The sequence below is a fragment of the Thermomyces lanuginosus genome, assembly GCF_041956635.1.
Source record: "Thermomyces lanuginosus strain ATCC 200065 unplaced genomic scaffold VTN49scaffold_19, whole genome shotgun sequence".
Classification (NCBI taxonomy): Eukaryota; Fungi; Ascomycota; class Eurotiomycetes; order Eurotiales; family Trichocomaceae; genus Thermomyces; species Thermomyces lanuginosus.
The window spans coordinates 345,527-367,696 of record NW_027192353.1 but is presented as its reverse complement, the minus strand read 5'-3'; the positions used below and the strand labels follow the sequence as shown (position 1 = coordinate 367,696).

The window sequence follows — 22,170 nt, the reverse complement described above, 5'->3', positions numbered from 1 at the left end:
TCCACACACCCCCAGGCGGAATCTTCGTTCTGCCAACATCCGCCGCCTCCATTAGAAGTAGGCTTAGTAGCTCGTCCCAGCCTGGAGTCGCCGAAAGCTGCAGCTATCATGTGTGGCATCTACTGCTCATTGAGCGTACAACAGCCGCTGCTGCCAGACGAGAAAACGCGCTCTTGGCTGCGGAGGAGGGGTCCAGACAGCCTCCAGACGCATCATGTGCAGGTAACATGCGGCCGAGATCCGGACAAGGTGCCGGGGTATCTTACGTTTGTGTCAACAGTCCTCGCACTTCGAGGCGATCACGTTCAGACGCAGCCGCTTGTCGACTCGAAGAGCCAATCGATCTTGTGCTGGAATGGCGAAGCATGGAAAATATCCGACTGGCCTGTTGAGGGCAATGACACTGAGCAAATCTTCCGCGGGTTCATTGATGCTTCACAAAAGGCCGATGCTGACGAGGCTCTTCGAGACCTAACCCGTTTTATTAGTTCTATTTCAGGGCCCTTTGCATTTGTGTTTTACGATGGCTGCCATTCGAGGCTCTTTTACAGCCGCGATTATATCGGACGAAGGTCCCTTCTACATGGCCAAGATGAATATGGGAATCTCAAGATTTGCAGTGTCTCGGACGGCAAGACAGATACCATGTTTGAAGAAGTTGAGACCACAGGTCTGCATATGATTGACCTCGCTCAAACTGCCGTTGACGACATTCACCAGAACAAACGTATGGTGTCCAAAGTCAGCGTCATACCTTGGTCAGGGAGCTCATTAACCGAGACAATTCACTTTCTTGTATGCAGCCTGGGATCTTATTGCCAGTTTTCTACTGACATATGACAAGAATAATCCTCTTCCCCCCATGAACCGGTCCCTCCCCACAGCACAGCCACCCGCTCTAACTTTTGCATCCCCTTCAGTGGCTTCTCTTGAACAGAGACTACGATGTTCCCTCGAGCACCGTATTCAAAATATCCCACAATTGCATGGCAGTACCTCCGCATCAGATGCAAAGATTGCGGTCTTGTTTTCTGGTGGTCTTGACTGTACAGTCCTTGCCAGGCTGGCACATGATATCTTACCCACGAACGAACCAATCGATCTGTTGAACGTCGCATTCGAGAATCCACGCGTCGCGGCCGCTCAAGCCAAAAGCAAGAGTACCGCGACCGAAGATTCTATATATGAAAGTTGTCCCGACCGAGTGACGGGTCGAGCTGGCTATGCTGAGCTGCAACGGGTATGCCCCGGCCGCTGCTGGCGATTCGTCGCGGTGGATGTACCGTACAGCGAGTTTTTGTCCCATCGCGACGAAGTCATCCAGCTAATCAAACCGCACAACACGGAGATGGATCTCTCCATTGCATGTGCGCTGTATTTTGCAGCTCGCGGTCAGGGCAACGTCCCCCAAGATCAGCACAGTCATCCTGCCACAATGGCGTACACGACGCCAGCACGAGTTTTGCTTTCTGGCCTAGGAGCCGACGAATTGTTTGCCGGATACAGTCGGCATGGTCTATCTTTCTCACGAGGTGGCTTTCCGGCACTGATCGACGAAGTTGCTCTCGACGTTGGTCGTCTGGGAAAGCGGAACCTCGGTCGCGACGACCGCGTAATCTCCCACTGGGGTCGGGAAGCACGCTTCCCATATCTGGACGAAGAGCTGGTAGCCTGGGCAAACCAGACGCCGATATGGGAGCGATGCGGATTCGGAACAGCAACTACGAATGACCCAGATGACGAGACCCAGCATCTGGATTCTGAGAAAAAGGTCCTCCGCCTGTTAGCTCTCAAACTGGGTCTGGCACAGAGGGCCAAGGAAAAGAAACGAGCCATCCAATTCGGAGCTCGAACGGCCAAGATGGAAAGCGGACGTAGTCGAGGGACGCACCTTCTCAGTTAGAACTTTTGTTACCTACGATGATCTTGAAACTTTGATCTCATCCCTTTTGCCTGGAAAAAAAAAATAACTGGCCGCAATCCATCGCCAGCAGTGATGACAAACACAGATACTTATGAGGACTCACACAACGCCCATTGGCGAAACCCCTTTCACATCCATCCTGCAAACTCCGAATAGACCTCGCTACTCCAGTTCATCGCCCTTAAATTCTCCCTCTGCAGCGCGACACAGCGAAGCGAGGGAAAAGGACATGGACCTGTGAGTTGCGAGTCCCTCGCTTCGGAGCTGTTGTAGGACTGAGACTGTGAAGGGTGTCGCTTTTGGGCGCATGAGTTCCGGTGACGGGCAAAAGGCAAGTCTGAGCTGGCCGATAAATCAAAGTCTCTCTACGATCATGGCTTTTGTTTCGCGTTGTGTGTAGCGATCAAATTTTCATTCAACAACCATACATAGAGAGTAGCATACAATCAAAGCACTTTTGGAAAGCACACTTTTTTGTATTCAACCGTCTGGCCACGAGTCAATCCTAACTGGTACTCTACGGGGAGTTAACAGCAGGAGACATCAGAACCGGCACAGACAAAACCAAACAAGCGCAAAACCAAGTCACCAGAGAAAAACATCTCAGAGCGAGTCCCCTTCGTGAAAGTCACGAGGTACTCGCGATAGCAGAGGGGAAATCTTCACTATCAGCACAGCCAAGACAAAAAGTATCCGAGAAACATCACAAACTGTACTGGAAGAAAACGGAAAGACCCGGCTCGGGATGCCCCGAGCCGGCAAATCAGACAGTCTTAACAAGGTCGACTCAAACATGAGAGCCCAGAATCAAATGACAACAGGCAGAACAGGCTCACACCTGTTGCGCCCGCAGAGTAGCCTCCAAGGTCTCAACTTGCGACTTGTACTGTTCCACTAGCATGTTAGATTGCTCCAGCTGGGCTTCCAGCTCCTCGATGCGACGCTGCATCGCCTCGAAACGTTCCTGCTTGGCAGCGCGCGACCTCCGGGCGGCCATCGTATTGTTGTACCGCTTCTTGTCAGCGGGGTCATCCATGTTGTATACAACCTCCTTGTGATGCCGCCGGGTTTTCTTCACCCCATTGGTGGTGGAGGGAAGAGTGGCGCGGCGACCGGGTTTGGCACCTGGAGACAACTCAGGAGACGACGCTGACTTGACCACGGGGGCCTGCGGAACGGGCTTGGGAACGGGTTTCGGGGCAAAATTAAAGTGCGCATCGACGTCATCTAGCGGAACAGAAATCGCGTCGGTAGGGAAAAGTGATTCCCAAGTCTCATGTTCCGGCGCCAGTTCGAAATCGGCCTGGAACATCGGCGACGTATTCTGGCTAAACGTGCCCGGGGAGTTGCCAAAGGAAGGAGGGGTACTGATGTCCGTGAAAGAGGTGGATGGAGGCGCAGAGCCGTCCACCAAAATGTCTTTCGGGGACACCGTCCCGGGCATGTTCTGACCGGCGAACATGGCTGGGGAGTCCATGTCGTCTGCAAAGTGGGTGGAAGTGAGATTGAATGTGTCCATGACTGTGAGCGAGAAGCCGTCAGCACAAGGTGCCACAAATTTGACTCAGACTCGGCCACTGCGGGGCCATGGGAATATTCACCTTGAGTGAGATCAGACGACGATACTACTCGACGATGTTGAGACGATGGAATTGAGTTGGTCCTCGACGCGAAATGTGGACTCTGAGGTTGAGAGGCGAGATTCTGGTTTGGATGCTGCAAATTCGAATGCACAGACGCAGCGAAGAGACGCCTGACTAGGCGATTTTGAGCCGACGAACTGAACCGTTGAGACACTAACGGAGAGGACCCTGCAGAAGATGGGATCGACCTCGACACTTGTGACACGCGTGTGCCAGTACCAATGACGTGCGATTCGCGATGCTGAAGGTCCCTAGACGCCAAATCCAGACGATGTCCGCTCACTGGATGCGGAAAATTGGCAAACTGTTTAGGAGTTGTAGTCTTTAGAGCGCTGGCACGCTCGTCCCGAAGCTTGACTTGCGGGCGAGAAGGCGGGTAGAGCACAAAGTCCTCGAGCTGATTGTGCTTGTCGCTGGCGATCGGGTTGGAAGGTTGAGCCAGTGGCTGCGGGGGAGAAAGTTGTGGGAGCCATGGTTGCTGAAGGGTATCCGTGGTGGACGACGTGGTGTCGAACGAGACGAAGATGTTGTTGGCTGTACTGCCAAGTCTCGGAGAGACTGTGGACGGAGAGGAGGATAGAGCAGTCAACGAATCAACAGAAACCGTCGGAATTGAGCTTCACAGGGTCTGTCTCTTGCGAGCAGACAGAGCAGGGGGGAAAGGCGAGACGCTTAGAAGGCCGCCATTATGACGAGTAATCCAACAAACACACAAAGAGACAATGGAATGGATGGTGATGAAAATGTGTGTGGGAGAAATTTGAGGAGGGAAAAAGTCGAAGCGAAAAACCAGGCAGCCATGGGGCAAGCATTCTTTTTAACCTCAGGCTCCCAAATCGAGAACGGGAGGACGGTGGGTCGCATCGGCCTCTCGCCGGCCAGCCAAGGGCCCCAGCGGCGGGCATGAATGGGAATACGGGCCACGGAGCCAATGGCGGCGCACGCCCTAGCAAATTTTGCCAGCGCCAGCCCCATTCTCGGCCAGGTATGAGTCACATTGCGCCAATTCCAACAGCCAGAGGCTCGGGAAGCCTTTCTGAGGCTCTCAGGACGAGGGCTGAGCCTGGCCCCCCCAGGATTGTCGGCTTCCAGTGGCAGCCACAATCAGTCTAGCGGCTCGTGTACCTGAGTCGTCGCCCAATAGAGCGAGGCTCTCAGGGACGATGTCTGTCGATATGACTCATATTCTTCCGGCACCAACTGCCAGAAGCAGAACGGCTCTGCCGGCAGAACAGACCCTGGAACAGGAACTCGTGGGAGTGATGACGTCCTCCCGAAGTTCTTTGCAACGCTGGACCGCGCCTGGGGGCATTTGAGTACTATACATGGACGGAATACATGTAGAATGGATGATACGCGGAGGTGGTCCGTAGGGGATTCCACAGTCCATGCACGAGGCCCGGCACGGTGGAAGAATGCTTCCGCATAACCTCGTTAGAATGAGAGGGCCGCCCTTCATAACGAAGAACAGTGCCCAAGCTCTCGGGGCAGTTTGTCATCAAAGTGCAAGTATTTCTACCGGAGATTAATAATGAGGACAGCGCAATTTATTTGATGGGTCAAATCACCAAGGTGATCAGGGTCGATACGTCCAACAATCTCGGCTAGTTTCCGCTCGATGGTGGTGATCACGGCTCATGCCCTTGCAAACGGTCTGTTCCTTTGGCATGGGAGCCTCTCTTCTTCGCACGACGCAGCTCTCGGGTTCTTCGAGACAATGGCCCTTCTTCCGATATGTGTCGTTTTGCACGGAGTACTGTCCTTCGACGTTTGTGTTCATTGTCCTCGGACCTCGGTTGAGCACATGGAATTCTGAAAGTCAACCCATTAGTCTTCCTGAAGGTTGAGCATTGCGTCCTACATCAGCTTCGGATAGAGAGCCCTGCCTCGAATTCAATTCCATACTTTCCTGGTTGCTAATGCCAGGTTGAAAAACGTCTGCGTGGTTCTTTTCTGGGGCCTTTTCTGTGGTGTTCAAACCAGTCTGTCCAGCAAAAATCTCCAATCTGTTACTCCGGACGAGGCCGGCAATCTTCTAGTCTGTGATTACTAACAGGCAGTCGCTCGTGGGAACGTCATTTGTCAAGACAAAATTCTCATCATCAACCCTGTGCTTTGGCGGCCGTTCTCTGGTGAACCGCGCCGTGCCTTGCACTCTGCGCATTTCCTGGCATTGCTCTCTTCAGCTACGATTCAACGGCGACTGTGACTGTTTGTAGCCAATCGTGAGCTACAGAAAACTACTGTAAAGTTTCACATTCAAACGGTGCGCCGAAATCCTTCCTGCCGGCTTCAGTGATTTGTTATGTGACAGCTATCGATTCAACGGCCATGGCGCCAGTTTCGCGTTCTCGGCAGAATTGCGGCGCCATCCTGTGTCATTTGTTCAGCATCCAATGCCTCTCGGTTGCTCCCCGAAACGGATCTTTCGGTTCTTGGCTAATTGCCAGCATGATGATCCCGAGTAGACTGCCTAACAGGAACACAGGGGTCTAGCTATCCTAGATTTTTTCAAATTTTCGCTTTGCACGGAGACAGCACGCCTATATTCGACAGTCAGTTCGCTTCCGGCCAGAAGCAGCTTCGGATTTGCCTCCCAACAAGAGGTCTCAGAGCCGCATGTGCAATTTCTTGACCGGATCTATTGACGCCATGCAGTGAAGCTCGAGTTTATTTCAGCTGCCACACCGCCAGTCCCGCCAGTCCTTCGGGCACTCGAGTCATCATCAGAACGAGGGATTGTCGATTTCGCGGTAAGATCTGTCGTGCTGGGCACGGAAGGTTTGGCCATTTTCCATATGGGAGGTTCAGCTATTATTTGCAAAGACGGCTCGCTCCTGCGAACATGAGAAACCAGGTTCATGTCGGTTGGCGCACAGACACAGAATAGGGTGCTTCCAAGTACGAGCTTGCCGGCCTCATTATTCGACTCTCTCGAGCTATCAAACTGGATAATCATACGAAATATCATAATGTACACCCGGGGCTAGAACTATTCTTCCCATTGCCTCCCATACAACAGGCTTCGTTTCAGAAGGCCCCATTTCAGTTATGAAGTCCAAGCTCCGTATTGCATTTGCCCCTCTCCCTTGGTCTCTAGTTCTTGCATGCTAGACATGGACTCCGACTGTATCTGCGTGGACACTCATGATGAAGTCTCTGTCCATGCTATTGACTGTCGCGAGAGTCTTGTTTCTCCAGTTCGCCTTCTCGAAGACAGCCACCTGCAGCGTCATTCGGACCACTTCGCTCGCATGCAATTCTTCTCACTATTTCAAATATATGCCACGACATGGCACCACCAATCCGAGCAAACAAAGCATCCAGGAATGGCAATATCATGACCAGAGGGCAGAACCCCACAGGTCTATTCTCAATGGCAAGGCTCAACTGCTCTGATGTTAGCAGGGTCGAAATTGTCACGGAGAGTACTCCGTAGTTTGGGTGATAGTTCTCAAGTCCTTTTGCTAGCATCTTTTTCCAGTCCCGGATCCTGAGTTGCTACCCGCGAGTACAAAGCCGAACGGGGTACTTTGATGCCGAATTGCTCCCCTGCTGGCTTTCGCAGTGATCTGTAAAAGCCTTGGCTCACAAGGACGCGGAACTCCTAAGAGACGAAACTTGGAAGTCCGTGTAGGAGATTCCTCACCCTAGGGAACCCGTTGACCTTTTGGAACTCCTACCCTTCACCTTCCTATTCCTGTAAGTGCTAGGGTTTAGGGCTTCGGGTGCGTCCTTATCGCCACCAGTGCCCCTCCAGACGGAGTACTCCATACGGGGGGAACATGCGACGCAGTGCGGTACTCTGTACGAGTCCTCCGAATGTCACACCATACGGAGATGAGAACCTTGCATACATGTGCCCCAAAGCGCACTCCCTAGCAGTGTGATAATCACATCCCGACTGCAGTACACGATTGGCAGCCGACTGGGAACTGCTCTTGACGCTGCTGCTCGTTGAGCACTGTCATCCCTTTCTTTTTCCAAGCGAGGGAAATTTACGGAGGAGGGAGCCTCCTCCGTGCGAAGATCCATCCGCCATCAGGAGTCCAGACTAACAGAGTCTAACCTAATTTGTATCCTGTATGGAAGATCATCGTCATCGTCCCACTCGAGTCGATCCGAACTTCGACAAATTCGCTCTCCCCTAAAAGGCTGGCCAGCCCGATGGGCGCCGCGATTCCTGAGTCGTGGAATTCGTGGCCAACCAGCCCCTCGGAGAAGCTCTTGAGGCAATGGTGGGAGAATCTCCAATGCACGCTCGGATTGATAGTTTTCCTTTCCCGTTGGGCCAAGCTTCGCGCAATGAGATCAATCTTTCCTCAGCATGCCAAGCATCCCAAGATGACCAGACGCCCTTAGTCAGCGATCGGAGCCAATGATCAGACTCCGCTCGCATCTCCCAGCGACCACGACCAATCCTACGCGGCCAAGACTCGGACTAAAAAACATGGCGTGTCTTGGGATGCCCCACGGCTCCGAGAGTCCTTTCCACAGGATTTGGATTTCCGCACGAGGTGCAAAAAGACCATTCCCACTCGAGCGACTATTTGCAGTTAGCGGTTTGAGTAGGAGCTCCGTTTTGATTGACAATGCAATCCCGTCTCACAGTGCGTTAGCCTAGGTTACTGATAGATGGATTGTGCGTCGGGATCGGGATCTGCTCTGCACGTTGGGGGCGGACGCTCCGAAGGAGGTCGCAATCTCGAGGAAGGAGCAAGTAATCTGACACATGACACGGTTTTGCATTGCGCCATCCCGGTCCGTGAGCACCTGACCACCCAGGGCCGGAGCCATTGCGAGCTTCGCCCATGGTCCGAACTCGGAGGGAAACCACGTGCGGCGACCAGCGGTCCTTCCCAGCAGGTTTCCCAGGCGGCACAAGAGATGAGCCGCCCACGCACCCACCGCACCTCCTGAAGCGACAAGAGGAAAGGAGACCAGATGCCCGTCCCGGTGTCGGTCAGTGGAGAGCTTCTCCTGACTGCAGGCCCATCGGACCAGGCGGCCAAGAGGCTCAGTGCCCACTAGCCGGCAGCAAAGCTTTCCCGCTAATGGGCCAATGGGCGGTGGCCCATGGCCAGCCCCCTCTCACCGGACGAAGCACCATTCGCGCTAGCCCGGTCCCCGCTCCTGGAGCTAAACTCGGCCAGTCTCCACTGGCGCGCTTGCCGTCTGCTGCTCCCTTTTGCTTTTTTTTCTGTCCTCCCAACGGGCTCTTTTTTTCTCTTCCCTCCTTCTCTTCTCTTCTTCTCTTTCTTCTCCTCGCCGTCTCCCATCACTTCTCACATCATCCTTTCTACGCTGCCCCGTCAGCTGTTCTCGGATACCCCTTTCCTTGTGATACCCCGACGAGTCACCTTTTGTGTCTCGTTCGCTTTTTGTTTTTCTGTTTTTGAGATACCCCAGAGATACCCGCTTCTCTTTGTGATACCCCCTACGTGCTTGTCACGGACGACGTACTTTAATTTGTCTACGCCTCTCTAATCTCTATTGTTCTAATAATCACAATGTCGGACACTCAGAAGCCTGCTGAGGAGACTGTTGCCGCTCCGGCTCCGGCCGAGACCACCACCGAGGCTGCTCCCGCCGCCGAGCAGGCCGCTCCGGCCGAGCCGGCCGCCGAGGCGCCCAAGGAGGAGCAGAAGGAGACCACCGAAGCCGCCGCTGAGGCCCCCAAGGAGGAGGCCAAGGAGGAGGCTAAGGAGGAAGTCGCTCCGGCGACGGATGCCACCCTTGGCTACAAGGGCCCTGGTCTCGTCAAGTATGTGTTGATCACGGTCAGTCTGGATTTCAGGAATACTAATACAATGGTGTAGGAGCCTGCGCTTCTCCAAGCGCTACTTCTACTTCAGCGATGAGGCCGTCGAGGCCAAGAACCTCTCCGGCTACATTCAGGCTGAGAAGAACTCCGCTGCTGCCCACAAGACTGCTGCCTGGGCCACCCAGACGGGCAAGGGCCTCCTGTTCTTCACCAAGCGTGCTGAGGACAAGGCGACTCCGGCCGGCATCTTCCTGCTGGTATGTGCTGGACTTTTATGAACCGCTTTTGCATGAACCAACTAACAATTCCAGGCGGACGTGACCGACGTCAACAAGGAGGGCGGCAATGAGTTCTCCTTCAAGGTCGGTGGCCACAAGCACACTTTCCAGGCCAGCTCGGCTTCGGAGCGTGACAGCTGGGTCGCCACCATCAAGGCGAAGAGCTCGGAGGCTGCCGCCGAGAAGGAGACCATCACCAACAGCGAGGGCTACAAGGCCGAGCTCGAGAAGTTCACCAAGCCGGCGTCGGATAAGTCTTCGGACAAGGGCAAGGAGGCGGCCCCCAAGGAGGAGTCTGCCGAGGATAAGAAGGAGGAGAAGAAAGAGGAGAAGAAGGATGAGAAGAAGACCGAGGAGAAGAAGAGCCGCTCCCAGTCCCGCAAGCGCACTAGCCTGTTCGGCAACATCCTGAGCAAGAAGGAGCATGAGGAGAAGAAGGAGGAGAAGAAGGAAGAGAAGAAGGAGGAGGGTGAGGCCAAGCCGGAGGAGGCCCCGGCTGCTGAGAATGCGGCCACCACTGAGGCTACCGCCGAAGGTATGTTGCCATTGACACCTTTTGGTTTTCAGATTGGCTAATCTGATCAAACAGGCGCTGCTTCGGACTCTGCCTCCAAGGGCGAGGACAAGAAGGAGGACAAGAAGGAGGAGAAGAAGGAAGAGAAGAAGGAGGAGAAGAAGGAGGAGGCCAAGCCGAGCAAGTCCAAGCGTGGCTCCATCTTCGGCAACTTCTTCCACAAGGGCTCTTCCGCCGCCCCGGAGAAGGCAGAGAAGGAGACCACTCCGGTTTCCAGCACCGCCCCTCAGCTGGAGAACCCGGTTGAGGAGTCCGGTTCCAAGCCCGCTGAGTCTGAGAACGCCGCGGCCGCCCCCGCCTCGGAGACTCCTGCTGCCGAGACTACGGAGGCGACCGAGGAAGCGAAGGACTCGAAGGACGCGGCTCCAACCTCCCCTGCCAAGAGCCCAACGGAGAAGGAGAAGCGCAAGTCTTTCTTCGGCAGCCTGGGCAAGAAGGACAAGCCCGAGGAGACCTCCGATGCGGAGGGCAAGCCCAAGAACAAGTTGGGCAGCCTGTTCCGCCGCAACAGCAAGGCTGTCAAGTCCGAGGAGCCCAAGGACAAGGACAAGGACAAGGAGGCCGTGACCACGGAGCCCATCCCGGAGGGTGACAAGCCGGAGCCCCCCAGCAAGGATGCTCCTGCCGAGGAGAAGGCCGGCGAGTCTGCCCCTGCTGAGGAGAAGGCCGAGACCGACGGTGCGGCTGCTAACCAGGTGAACGTTGCCTCGAATGCTACTCCTGTCCAGGCTGCTGCTTGAATGTCTCGCTCCAGAACGAGTGTGGAGTATGAGAAATGGTGGGCGCTGTAGGTCCTGAGTTGTGGAAAACGGAGATGATGAAAAATGAGTTGATGCGCCGTTGCGCACTCGTTCTGTCTACTGTTTTGAGTCGTTGACCCTTTAATTGACGCAACGATACCCGGGCTTTGCTGTACCGAGTTCATGTGTTGTGTATGTGATTTAGATTGATACCAGTGTAGTGGCTTTCATAATTGTAATGCGTTCATTGCCAGTGCAGAGTACGTAATCATTGATGATTCCAAAAGTCTACAACGTCGGCTGATGGACAGTCTTGGAACTGCTGTAGCACTCGTGGACTTTTGCGGATCACATCTTTCTATCTCGAATTCCAACAGCGCTACGAGACTATAGGTCAATAAGGTCCCCATCACCCTCAGGCCTCGACTCCGTAGTCTAGTGGTTATGACACTGGATTTTGATTCCAGTAACCCCGGTTCGAATCCGGGCGGGGTCTTAGCTTTTTCAAAAAAATTTTTTTTCTTCGTCCGCATTGGAAGCAACACTCTAACTCCTATACTTGGTGTAAGCTTAGTAGATTACGTTCATTTTGATAACAGTCAAAGAGTCGTGTCATCTCGTTAAAAATTCACTGTTCAGAATACTATATTGTCATACTACAAGACACGTACATCAGTGGCGGGAGTTTCAATGCATGACTTTTTAAGCCGCCATAGTTAGAACATGCCTGGTCCTCGTTAGTCCACAGCAGTCAACAATTAGAAAATATGATGAGTATACTTACGATGTGATACTGTCCATCCTTTCCGCCGTCAATTTTAAACTCACACTGAGTAATTCCCTTGCCAGCTCCGGCTCCCGGTCCTTCAACTCATTCCACTTGCTCGTGCTCATTACCCACGCGACGCAGTCCTGCTCGACTTTGACGGTCGCGGTGCGAGGTGTACCACCGAAGAAGGGCAGCTCGCCGCATGGACGGCCAGCGACGATAAGCTCCGAATATCGGCCCTGCGGCAGCTCGTAGATGGCCCGTAGCATGCCCGACTCCAGCAGGTAAAACGCCTCAGCTGTATCGCCTTCGTGGTAAAGGATCGTTCCTTTGGGGTAGGATTCGCGGGTGAAATACGCGCAGGCTGGAAACCAGAAGCTCTCGGAGTGGGTGGAAGAGAGGTCCTGGAAGGTTTGGAGGAGGAGCGGTAGGGGTTGGCGGTAAGAAGACCATTTCGTGGCTTCTTTGGAGAGCTGCGAGGAGGTTTTGTCTTCGTGCAGGAGGGTGGTGACTGCCGCGTGTTGGAGATACTCTCGCCGCGGGGAATGGCTGAACACAGCTGGATCGCCCAGAATATTTGAAGTTGATCCGGGGGCTGCTTGATGGTCTTTGGGAACATCGAGCGAAGACGACTGGGTTGCTCCCGTTGCATTGGTACTGCTCCGTCGCTGCTGCGACAGTAATGCTTCCCTGCGATTGTAGAAGATTTTGAGATACTCGTTCTCGCAGTATTCTAACGCCGAGTTCAACGTTTCAAAGATCTGAACGTTGCTACTCTCGGCGAAAAGGCCGACGTTCTGAAGACTTTTGGCCACCTCGCCCTGCACGTTTAGCCCAGAAATGATAGTGAGAATACCTCGCTTGTTGGCTATTCGGTTGATTCGCGTCAGCGCTTCTGCGGCGGAGAAGTCCAGGCCATTGACTCTGGTAAAATCAAGAACCAGATAGCGTATTGGACGGCGGAAGAAGGCCTCGTCGTCAATCAGACTGCGCACTGTCGTCTCGACATCGACGATAGTGCCGAAAAACAAGAATCCCGCAAGCTTTATGATCTGCGTCTGTCGACCGGCGTCCTTCAGGTAGCGCTGCTGGACCGGAGGACGGCGCACAGTCGATCTCACGAACTCTCCCGAGTATATCGCTCGGATAGCAGACGTGCGCGACGTCTGCACAACGAAGTTGACGCAGGCCAGGATGATCCCTACAAAGATTCCTATCACAAAGTCCCAAGCACCCATTGTGACGACAATGATTACAACCTACGCGTGTCAGAAATCAACCCTAGGGATGTTAATGGATAACAGCGTACCGTCAAGTACTCCAGCTTATGGAGCTTTCCCCAAGTGTCTACTAGCGCCTCCTCCATCAATTCAATACCCAGCATAAAAATCAGCGCTCCGACCACCATGATCGGAATATAGCCTATAATCGCCGGCCCTATAACCATGATACCGGCGGTGCCTATCGCTAGCATAATTCCTGCGAGTCGTGAGTTGCCACCGCTGGCAATGAACAGAAGACTGTTGGTGTACACGAGATAGTTCTAAAGTCATCAGTCTATTACCCGATAACAGTCGAGATTGTCACTCACCTGGATACTCCCGGCTGCCCCTGATAGCGCATTGGTAATACCGTGCGCAATTAATTCCCGGTCAATGTCGAGATTGTCCTCGCCAGTGGAGATTCCCAATGCTGGAACGTTGATGGGCACATGCAAGACACCGAAAAACGTGAGCGCAAACATAGCTGGAACGTTATCCAAGAGTGCACTCCAGTCAACGGCCGAGAAATCTGTCTGTATGAGAAGTTGTACGTTCAAGTTTGAAGAACAACCGTACCATAGAGAGTGTAAAAATGCCACCAAGGATTCGTCGCAGATGGGGCCTGAAACACCCAGCCAGCATCACGTAAGGAGGACATCGGAATCCCAGCAATGAACTTGACCATGTAGAAAATGGCTGCAACAAGGATAAAGTATCCGCCAACCAAGAAGTTGGACTTGATGAACCGTTTCAGAGTCAACAAGGTAACCGCAAGTACAAACGGAATCGTCCACAAGAAAACAGTATCGAACTGGAAAAGTCGACGCAGCGTAGGTATGTTATACTCTAACGTTCCAGGCAGCCTTCCGGAAACCTCGAAGCCCGTGGCAATGAGAAACCACCCAACACCCCCAATGCAACCAATCAGGATATGTCGAGGAAAGAACCCAATCAGCGCACCCAGGCGGCAGGTTCCCATGAGGAAGAACACCATCCCCGTGATGACGGAGCTGATGGAGAAAGAAAGGATAGTGGTCGCCCGAACCGATTTAGGGTTGTCTTCGCCAACACGTGCTAGAATGCTAAAGGCCATCTTGTGAAAGAATGGAACTACTTCGATCATTTCGCTGCCAATTCCACCTCGGAAGATGGACGCCCCACATGAGAAGACGAGCTGCGAAATGATTGTGCTGACGTAAAACATGGATATCCCATCGGAGCCCAGATCGGCGAACATCGCCTCTCCCAGAGGGAACAGGATCATGCCATAAGACAGTGCGTCAAGGATATTGAGGAGCAGGCCTAGGAAAACCGCCGGCAGCAGACTTGCCGGATACACCACTCCCTGCCGCCATATAGTGCGGGAGTCCCAAGATTTGGGACGGGAAAGAACTCGCCAAGCATGACGGATCCGAGACTGAGACCTTGCAATGGATGTGTACGACTTGGACCGAACAAGCTGACGCTCAATGCTCGGGGCAGTGAGGTATGGGAGATGTTTGGATCGACGCCTGCCGGGTATCAATGGAGTGTTCTCATCGTTAACAGGCACTTCTGATCCATCGTCAGAAACAGTGACAGTGTCCACAGATTCCGTCTCATTCTCGGCAATGCCGGAATTTCTAATCATCGCCGTCAACGCGGAACTCGAGAGAGGATCCAAATCTCTACGCGTCTCAGCGGTCTCTTCTCCCCCTCGTTGCTGGGTCGTCCCCAGCGGAGGAGAAGTCTGATAGCGCGGGAATTCCGACCCAAGGCGATCCGAACCTGGCGGCAGCACATCCGTTCTTGCGGGAACGGATGACCCGGTCAGCGTCCCTGGAAGATCAGACACAGCCAGTGATGCCAATTCGGCAGATTTCTCGCGCACGCCATGCGAGGAATAATGTGCAGGATCTGCAACCAAATCTCAGCAACAAAGTTTTGATAGCAAACCGATAAGAAGCATACCAAATGAGTTGTGAAAGGCACGGTGGTAGAATGATCGAGACGGTGTTCTGACATTGCCAACACTGCTCGGCAAGGTTGAGATTGCTCTGGACCAGCTGGAACGCCGCGGCTGGTTGGAACTGTCAATGCTCGCCGAATGGAGCAGAGAGCCATCGTCATTCCGATGGAGGATGTCGTCAGTAGAACGGTGAGAATTGCTGCGATCTCGATCTGCAGCAGTCGCCATGGTTCACACCGCTACATATTAGGAATCGGGCCCAGTCCTTGACAAATTGCAAGCATTTAAAGACGACAATAATGATTCATAGACAGGATGGAAGCTGTGTGAAGGCCAGGTCAAGCCTTCGCCCCACTAGACTCGGATCGGCTCTATCTATTATCGATGCAGTGGATAAAAGTTTGTGATAAGATATCAGAGGATATTAGAGAAGAAATATCTATTATCAATTCGGAATTAGACGGATCACCGATCATTATGCATCTCAATTTGGTGTTTGAAAAGCCGGGTTTTTAATGACGTAGGGCGCAATTAGCTTGCATCTCCTCTCTCTCTTGGCTGCAGCTCCAGGAGCTGTCAAAAGTGACTATCACATGAAAAGCACTAACATTGGGAGAACTACATATACCTGTGGTTATATGGGTTACAGACGGTCATTGTTAGGCCAAATATCAATCAGGTTGATCGAGAATAGTTACTTCGACATTCATAGCTTCAATAGCCTAGGCAATATACAGCATCTAGGTCGTCAATCAACCGATTGAGGCTAGCTTAACCGCTGGAGGAAGCCCTGCGCTATCAGGCGCTCGACATCGCCCTGCCGGACATAAAATTGACTGTTCTTGGTCAAGTTTATGGCACTATATAGACGGTCAGACCCATTCTTTGAACACAGCTTTCACAAGAGGCATTACATACCCATACTCTGTCTGAATCTCGCCCGCATCCTTGAGCACCCGCACATCAATAAACAAATCCTTGGGCGGCTCCAGACTGCCCGTTAAATCGATATCGGTCCAGGGCCCCTTATACGCAGCAAGCAAATCGCTGTATCGCCGAAAATATTCCTCCTCTTCCGGACTCAACGAGCTTTGGCCGCCGCCGCCGGTCCCAGCAGCAGCAGCAGATTGCAAACCAACCGCGCCACCCCCACCACTCTCGTCGTTCTCCGTGGAAGGAGCCTGCTGCTCCAGGACATCCACGCCCTTCCAGCACATCTCCTCCAACTTCTCCGTCCGCACCCGATGGTAGGCCAGCAGGCAGCGCTTATTGCGGCGCATCGCGAGATGATCGACTAGCAACGCGCACGCAACGGCCGGATCCGCGGAAGGGGTGAAGTTGCCCTCGAAGGGCGCGAGTAGACGCGCTACATCTCGGTCCAGATCGCGAACTTCGCGCGCCACGGAGCGGACGAGTTCGGTCTGATACGGCGGGAGATTGGCTAGCGACTGGGTGCGTTTCGCGTGTTGGACCTGAATCAGAGTCAGTCAGCCTCTCCCCGGATGGGAGTTCTATCAACCAGGTCGAAGGGCTTCAGACCAGTTTATTACCCAGATCGCCGTACATGATTCTGCTGCTGATTGCTCCTGCGAGAAGGGGGGGACATGATAATGACTAATCCTAATGCGGTAAGTCTCTTGACAAAGCTAGCCTCATCAAGTTAGGCTGATTCTGCGAGACCGTTAAGATCTGAGATCGAATGAATTTCATAGCAATGAGATGCGAGCATTGAGCGAAAAGCTGGCATGAGCTCAGCTTTGCAGAGTGGCTGAACAGTACATTCTAACTGTTATCTGTAGTTTTGTGCTTTGAAAGCATAGGTTTTATTTCTTCAGTCTTCACTGCAAAATGGCACCCTGACAGTGCCACATTATGCCAAGTCTCTCCTTGCTGTAGAACAGAGCTATGACTATGGATCCCAGAAGATTCCACACTGATCTTCTTTGAGCTATGTTTTGCCGATTGAGAAGCGATCGGATTGTCATTCTGAAATAAAATAATACTATTGCAAATCTCAACGAAGGACATAACTCCAATGACCACCAGTCTCGGGGTATCTCCAGAGGAAAATGCCAGCCCGGACCTCACTACGGGACGCCATGCACGGAAACGGAAAGGAAACAAAAACAACCAAGTCCCAGATAGAGCACATCAGTTTCGTTTTTTCTTCGCTCGCGCAGCTCGCTAGAACGCCGCAGGTTGAGAGTTGAGCCATTGATCGAATTCCTTGCCCGCTTCGCTGACGCCCTGATCGACGGGGACGTTCCACGTCACCGATCCATCGTCCGCCGCGACCGAGGTAAAGTTGGGCATGTTCCCGAAGACAGGACCGGCTGAAAGCTGGCTTGGGACTGGTGTAAAGCCCCCCAGCTCACTGTCCGCCTGCCAGAGTCCATAGTTGTTGCCGCCGTTGTGGTCGACTGGGAGAAGCTGGGGGTCCATGTGGCCGGCAGGCTGGCTCCCAGGTGCTGTGGTGCCCGAGTACGAGCGCAGCAAATTATGGTGAGTATCACTGGGAACGCCGACCAAAGCCGTGGTGGAGGAATCGAAAGTGCCGTCATTGGCGACCGACGCGTCATCAGGGTGCGAGCGGATAGTACCGCTGGATGGGCGTCCATGCTGAGGGTAGTAGAAAGATGGCGTCTCCATTGGTGATATCATCCCCGGCAACGACTGATTGCTGACATGTTGCGGGGGGTGGTTCATGGGCCAGTCCGGCTGACCGAAATTCTCAGAGAGGATGGATCCCTGGCTGTCAAGTGGGGTGGATTCGCGGCTTTCGTAGCAGCTGTCCACCTCCGAGCTCCTCGCCCGTTTTGATATGGGTTGAGATGTCTCCGGAATGTTGAACTCCGCCTCGTCTACACTGCTCGCGTAGTCGTTGTTTCGCTTCTTCCGCGGCGGCGTCTGCGACTTGTTGGGCGCGAATTTATACTCGGGATGAGCTTTTTGATGATTATCACGCTCGATCAAGGCAAGATACTCGAATTTTTCGCGAATTTCCTTGGGCTCGAGTGGCCAGCTCTGGCCAGATGCGCGCGAGACAACCTGATGATTGTTCTGGGCACACCACTCCTTGGTTCGCTCGGCATATGCAGAGCGGTACAGCATGAAGGAGTTCATTGGCCGGGCGATCTTGCCGTTCTTCTGTTGCACTTCTCTACGGCGCTGTTCGATGGGCCGATTGACCCAGGCCTCCATATCTCGGATGGGAATGTGCACCATGTTCTTGGTGAGCTCGCTGAGCGGAGCTGTGATGGTAGGGCTGGCGTTTTTATCTGTTTTGGTCTGCTTTGCCCGACGCCTTGCCCGTGGCTCCTTGATCACACGAACCTTACTGTTGGACGTTGTGTTTCGACTGCCACCAAGAGGGGAGTTTGGTGACACTATGGATCGTCCACTGCGAGTCATCATGCCACGGTCCTGTTGGATGTTTTGCGGAACTGTGCCAGAATACACGCTCTATAACGTTGTCAGTCTTGTTCTTCAAACTTTGACTTCCAATCTTGATCTTTCGGTTGAGTGCACACTCACCGAAGATTCAGGGAGAAGGGCCGGGAGATAACTGTTGCTGGGGACCGGATAGCCGTTGGACACTCCCAGAGGTGCCTGTAATAGACTGTCAGTGGCCACCTTCACGTATGAGAACGGTGGAATGACTCACATATTGCTCCCCTGTGGTGGTGGTCTGGGCTTCCATGATGGTCGACTCAGATGAAGGATTCACCTGGATCCAGACAAAAAGAAACCAATGATCCCCCCGTGCGGGAGAATTTTGACGAAGAAACCCGTCTTCGTGGGGGAGAGATGACGTGGGCAGTGTCAGCAAGCGCGGCTAGGTTTTCCGTGATTTCCCTGGTTTGGTAGCTCTAACTAGGAGTGGGTAGGGCAGTGAATGACAGGCACCAGGGGCTGATCCTGACGAATGATGATGGGAGTCCCAGCAGAGATGAGACGAGACGAAAGTTTGCGCAGGACACAACCCCGAAAAAGATGGTAGAGGGGAAGCGCGGAGTCTGTATTTGTATACCAAATCAGTCGGCTAAACGGTCTGAGAGAATCGCCAGGAAACGGAACAAGCAGGGCAGGGAGCAGATAACCGTGTGCGAGCCAAAACGGCCGACACGCACAGAAACCGGCCACAGACATGCAATGACAGAGAAGGCCAGCAGAGAACGGCCGTTTCTGGATTAACATGGTTACGGACGAAAAATGCAACAAACCTTGACACGTCTCTACCCAATTGAGGGAGGCAGGGACACAGAATAACCGTCTGGGGAAGAACGTTGTTGCGGAACCACTGTTGTCTGTGGATGCTGGCGTGTTTCAAGCCTCTTTGTTGGCCGGCTGCTGGGAAGAGCAAAATCTCGTCGATGCGCAGCCTGGCTTTGTTTGTGTGTTGCTAAACTTGGGATGAAGAAGGAGAAGCGGGAAATCTGCGCGACGGTTTTTGTCCTTCTTTTTTGCTCGTTTCTCAGTCCCTTATCTGTGGCCGCTTCTTTCGATCTGGTTCCACGCTGAGACGCGGCACATAGCGTTCTAGATATAAGTCCACATACTTTGAGGGAAACGGGTCGGAGAGGAACGGCGTCCAAATGGCGCTAGGGTATGGACAAGGCGGCCGGATTAGGTAGTCTTGGACATGCTCATCGGAAGACACTGTGGTACACAGCGACTGGAGTCGACCGCCCGATGGAAGAATTCTGGAACGCTGGAGTTTTGGAATCGACAGCGAACCACGGCTCTGTTCAAGCAGCCCTTTTTTTTCTCCTCTCTCGAGGCTGGATGAGGGCGAGCCGCACGAAGCCGGATTCCACCGTGGTACCTGGAGCAGAAAGTTCCTGACGGCGCAGTGCGAATAGGCTGACGGGTAAGTCTGATCCTGGAATGAAATCGGCCAGAGAGGAAAGAAGGAATAAATGGATTGTACGTGGGAGGATACACTGCGGCGAGATAAATTAGCGGGGAGAAAGAATGGAAGCAAAAAAACAAATATCTACAATCCGTTAAAAACACCAGCTAGGGTCTGCTCGCCTGCGGCGTCTGGCGCGTACAGGACCAATTGCTTTACTACATGATTTGTGAAAATGGGATTGGGGTGATGGTTTGCAGATCATGAATTGCAATCGCGGCATAAGATGCGGATTCCTAAGACAAAGTGCGGATGCAATCTCGGCCGCCAGACTAACTATTACTCTAGTTTGCCTGTGTCATGAACACAGGGATCAATTGCTCGGCCCTTTGCAAATGCCGAGTCCGGGGCAAGAGACTCGGGACTTGTCGGTTCTCTCCAGCATTTTAACTTTAAGATTGACTCTTGTGGCGACGCTGTCAACTCAAACGCAGACCCCGATTAATACGCTGGAGGAAAAGTTTTGAGATAGACTCTGAGCGTTACTAACAGAGATCGTCCGTTTAACCTACGGTACTAGTCTTCCTTTTCTTCTAGACACCAACGGACAGCATCTATGGGGACGGCTGGCCACAGGCGATGAGTTCGGAACGTCGCAGATGGGGTGTTGAAGATCATGATGCGGCGGCGAACCAGGAAAACATACCCGCATGATGGAGACCAGCTAGCTGATACGATCGGCGCGGGGGGGAGGTTCTAGCCACTGGAGCACGGGGACATCCAGAGAACTCCAGGAAGCTTAGAAAGTTTAGGCAGCTCGAATGCTAGGACAAAGTTCCGCGGGTTTTAGCGATCGTGATTGAAGCGCTATTTCCAGATCATTTAGGTTAAGTTCGCACTGCCAAGTACCTAGATAAATTATTGTGTCCACGTTCCCTCTCCTGCACACCTGCACGAGGCGAGGACTTCGTGCCGGCAACGGGCAGGATTGACAGATGGCGGCATGTAAGGCACCCGCACAGGGCCCCGTGCATTCGCGCTATGGACATACACAGCCATTCTCTCCGCTGCAGGCGATCAGAGCCGAATGTGGACCGATCTGAAAAAGTAGTCATAGGCATGTCATAGCCGAACACTAAAGTTTGCCACTATCAATTGTCAGCTCACTAGCTGACCGTGATTTGAAACATTAGTATCAAAACTTTTGCTAAATGGCAGTCTTCTGGTCATGTTTTTTCCTCATTTTCCTCCCTGTAGTCCAAATGCCAGCGAAGGGCCTCATGTCCTATACTCCAACGGTGATTAGAATGGAACCCGGAATCCAAACATATGGAAGCCATGTGGTTGGCATGCGCCACCACGGGGAGAGCACACGGGAACCTTTCTCAGGTACATGACCATGGAGCTGACCTGGGTCGACTCGACTCGACTCTCCCTTCACGATTGCGGAGTTACATAACTAGTAGTGAGCTCAGATTTGCCTATTTGTGGTCCGTTTCACCCCTTCCTATGAAAGCTCAGGGTACAGATCCAGGTGCTTAATAACGCATAGATGGACCTCGCTTACGGAGACTGGCGATGGCAATTCAGACTAGCACCAATGCGTTCGTCGGGCGTCTGCAATCCCTACCGAGGGATCGACGACTAGACAGGGGGTCCACCACGATGATGAACCCGTGGGACCCTCTGCTGTCATTCCTTGGGACTGAGCACTGATGTCGGGCGATAAGATTGTCCTCGAACGAAGACGGTAGTGTAGTTACACACTATGCTATTCATCTTGCAATCTCACTACTATATTTGCTTTTGAACACGTTCGCTCTGCATAGAGTGTGCCGAGGTAATAGAATCGATGATCTCTCCGTACCTCTTACCACCTGGAAACTACGTCTCTGAGGCTTGAATCCCATGCCAAATGGACCTTCGTCCGACTATCTCACGCCCAAAAGACGCGAACTTCATGATACAAAATCCTGTCACTTCAATCCCCAAATTACTCAATCACTGGGATCAGCACGGCATTTCTCTCCCGAAAACGATCTAAGAGTAGTTTTTGCTTTTTTACCTTCAGCCCTGACCAGACCGGTCGAGCGTAGACCAGCGAATCCCCTTCTCTCGAACAATGTCGGAACCGCGCCTAATGTGTTAGGCTTTTCCCCTTCCGGGCACGAAAAGTTACCCACCGAAGCTTCAAACTTGGCCCATCTCAGCCCTACCTGCTCGCTCAGGGTCCTGTCATTTCTCCCCCCAATCTGGGGAGGGGGAGGGGCCCTGATGATGTGCTTGGTTTAGCGCCGCCTCTTCGAAGGGGGCTCCAGTGCTCCACGGCTCAACTCACTGGCAACACAGCATCCCGCAGACGCCCTGTTTTTACGGAGCCTTCCTGTTTAGGATTAGCCCATTTCCTACAGGATTA

General features: G+C 53.1%; 8 protein-coding genes and 1 non-coding gene across 9 annotated transcripts; 5 read left to right on the top strand and 4 right to left on the bottom strand.

The window, feature by feature from the left end:
* Positions 1–108: 108 nt before the first annotated feature.
* VTN49DRAFT_737 (uncharacterized protein) lies at positions 109–1,903 on the top strand (the record flags this gene model as incomplete). The annotated part of the gene is made up of 2 exons (XM_069415631.1): positions 109–795; positions 845–1,903. 2 exons carry the CDS (start codon positions 109–111, stop codon positions 1,901–1,903), a joined length of 1,746 nt encoding a protein of 581 aa, XP_069271097.1.
* A 112-nt stretch (positions 1,904–2,015) lies between these two features.
* VTN49DRAFT_736 (uncharacterized protein) lies at positions 2,016–2,721 on the top strand (the record flags this gene model as incomplete). Its single annotated transcript, XM_069415620.1, has 3 exons — positions 2,016–2,161; positions 2,325–2,410; positions 2,459–2,721. 3 exons carry the CDS (start codon positions 2,016–2,018, stop codon positions 2,719–2,721), a joined length of 495 nt encoding a protein of 164 aa, XP_069271096.1.
* A 35-nt stretch (positions 2,722–2,756) lies between these two features.
* VTN49DRAFT_735 (uncharacterized protein) lies at positions 2,757–8,364 on the bottom strand (the record flags this gene model as incomplete). Its single annotated transcript, XM_069415609.1, has 3 exons — positions 2,757–3,445; positions 3,787–4,101; positions 8,298–8,364. The coding sequence occupies 3 exons, from the start codon at positions 8,362–8,364 to the stop codon at positions 2,757–2,759; spliced, it is 1,071 nt and encodes a 356-aa protein (XP_069271095.1).
* A 14-nt stretch (positions 8,365–8,378) lies between these two features.
* Positions 8,379–9,054, top strand: VTN49DRAFT_734 (uncharacterized protein; the record flags this gene model as incomplete). Its single annotated transcript, XM_069415598.1, has 2 exons — positions 8,379–8,529; positions 8,687–9,054. The coding sequence occupies 2 exons, from the start codon at positions 8,379–8,381 to the stop codon at positions 9,052–9,054; spliced, it is 519 nt and encodes a 172-aa protein (XP_069271094.1).
* A 23-nt stretch (positions 9,055–9,077) lies between these two features.
* Positions 9,078–10,923, top strand: VTN49DRAFT_733 (uncharacterized protein; the record flags this gene model as incomplete). Its single annotated transcript, XM_069415587.1, has 4 exons — positions 9,078–9,331; positions 9,387–9,588; positions 9,643–10,144; positions 10,199–10,923. The coding sequence occupies 4 exons, from the start codon at positions 9,078–9,080 to the stop codon at positions 10,921–10,923; spliced, it is 1,683 nt and encodes a 560-aa protein (XP_069271093.1).
* A 424-nt stretch (positions 10,924–11,347) lies between these two features.
* VTN49DRAFT_t19 lies at positions 11,348–11,419 on the top strand. The gene has a single exon. It is a non-coding gene; the product is annotated as a tRNA-Gln (tRNA).
* A 206-nt stretch (positions 11,420–11,625) lies between these two features.
* On the bottom strand, positions 11,626–15,130 carry VTN49DRAFT_732 (uncharacterized protein; the record flags this gene model as incomplete). Its single annotated transcript, XM_069415576.1, has 6 exons — positions 11,626–11,650; positions 11,708–12,951; positions 13,002–13,235; positions 13,284–13,483; positions 13,531–14,850; positions 14,905–15,130. The coding sequence occupies 6 exons, from the start codon at positions 15,128–15,130 to the stop codon at positions 11,626–11,628; spliced, it is 3,249 nt and encodes a 1,082-aa protein (XP_069271092.1).
* A 538-nt stretch (positions 15,131–15,668) lies between these two features.
* On the bottom strand, positions 15,669–16,468 carry VTN49DRAFT_731 (uncharacterized protein; the record flags this gene model as incomplete). The annotated part of the gene is made up of 3 exons (XM_069415565.1): positions 15,669–15,762; positions 15,821–16,374; positions 16,442–16,468. The coding sequence occupies 3 exons, from the start codon at positions 16,466–16,468 to the stop codon at positions 15,669–15,671; spliced, it is 675 nt and encodes a 224-aa protein (XP_069271091.1).
* A 618-nt stretch (positions 16,469–17,086) lies between these two features.
* VTN49DRAFT_730 (uncharacterized protein) lies at positions 17,087–18,602 on the bottom strand (the record flags this gene model as incomplete). Its single annotated transcript, XM_069415554.1, has 3 exons — positions 17,087–18,364; positions 18,437–18,511; positions 18,567–18,602. The coding sequence occupies 3 exons, from the start codon at positions 18,600–18,602 to the stop codon at positions 17,087–17,089; spliced, it is 1,389 nt and encodes a 462-aa protein (XP_069271090.1).
* Positions 18,603–22,170: the final 3,568 nt, after the last annotated feature.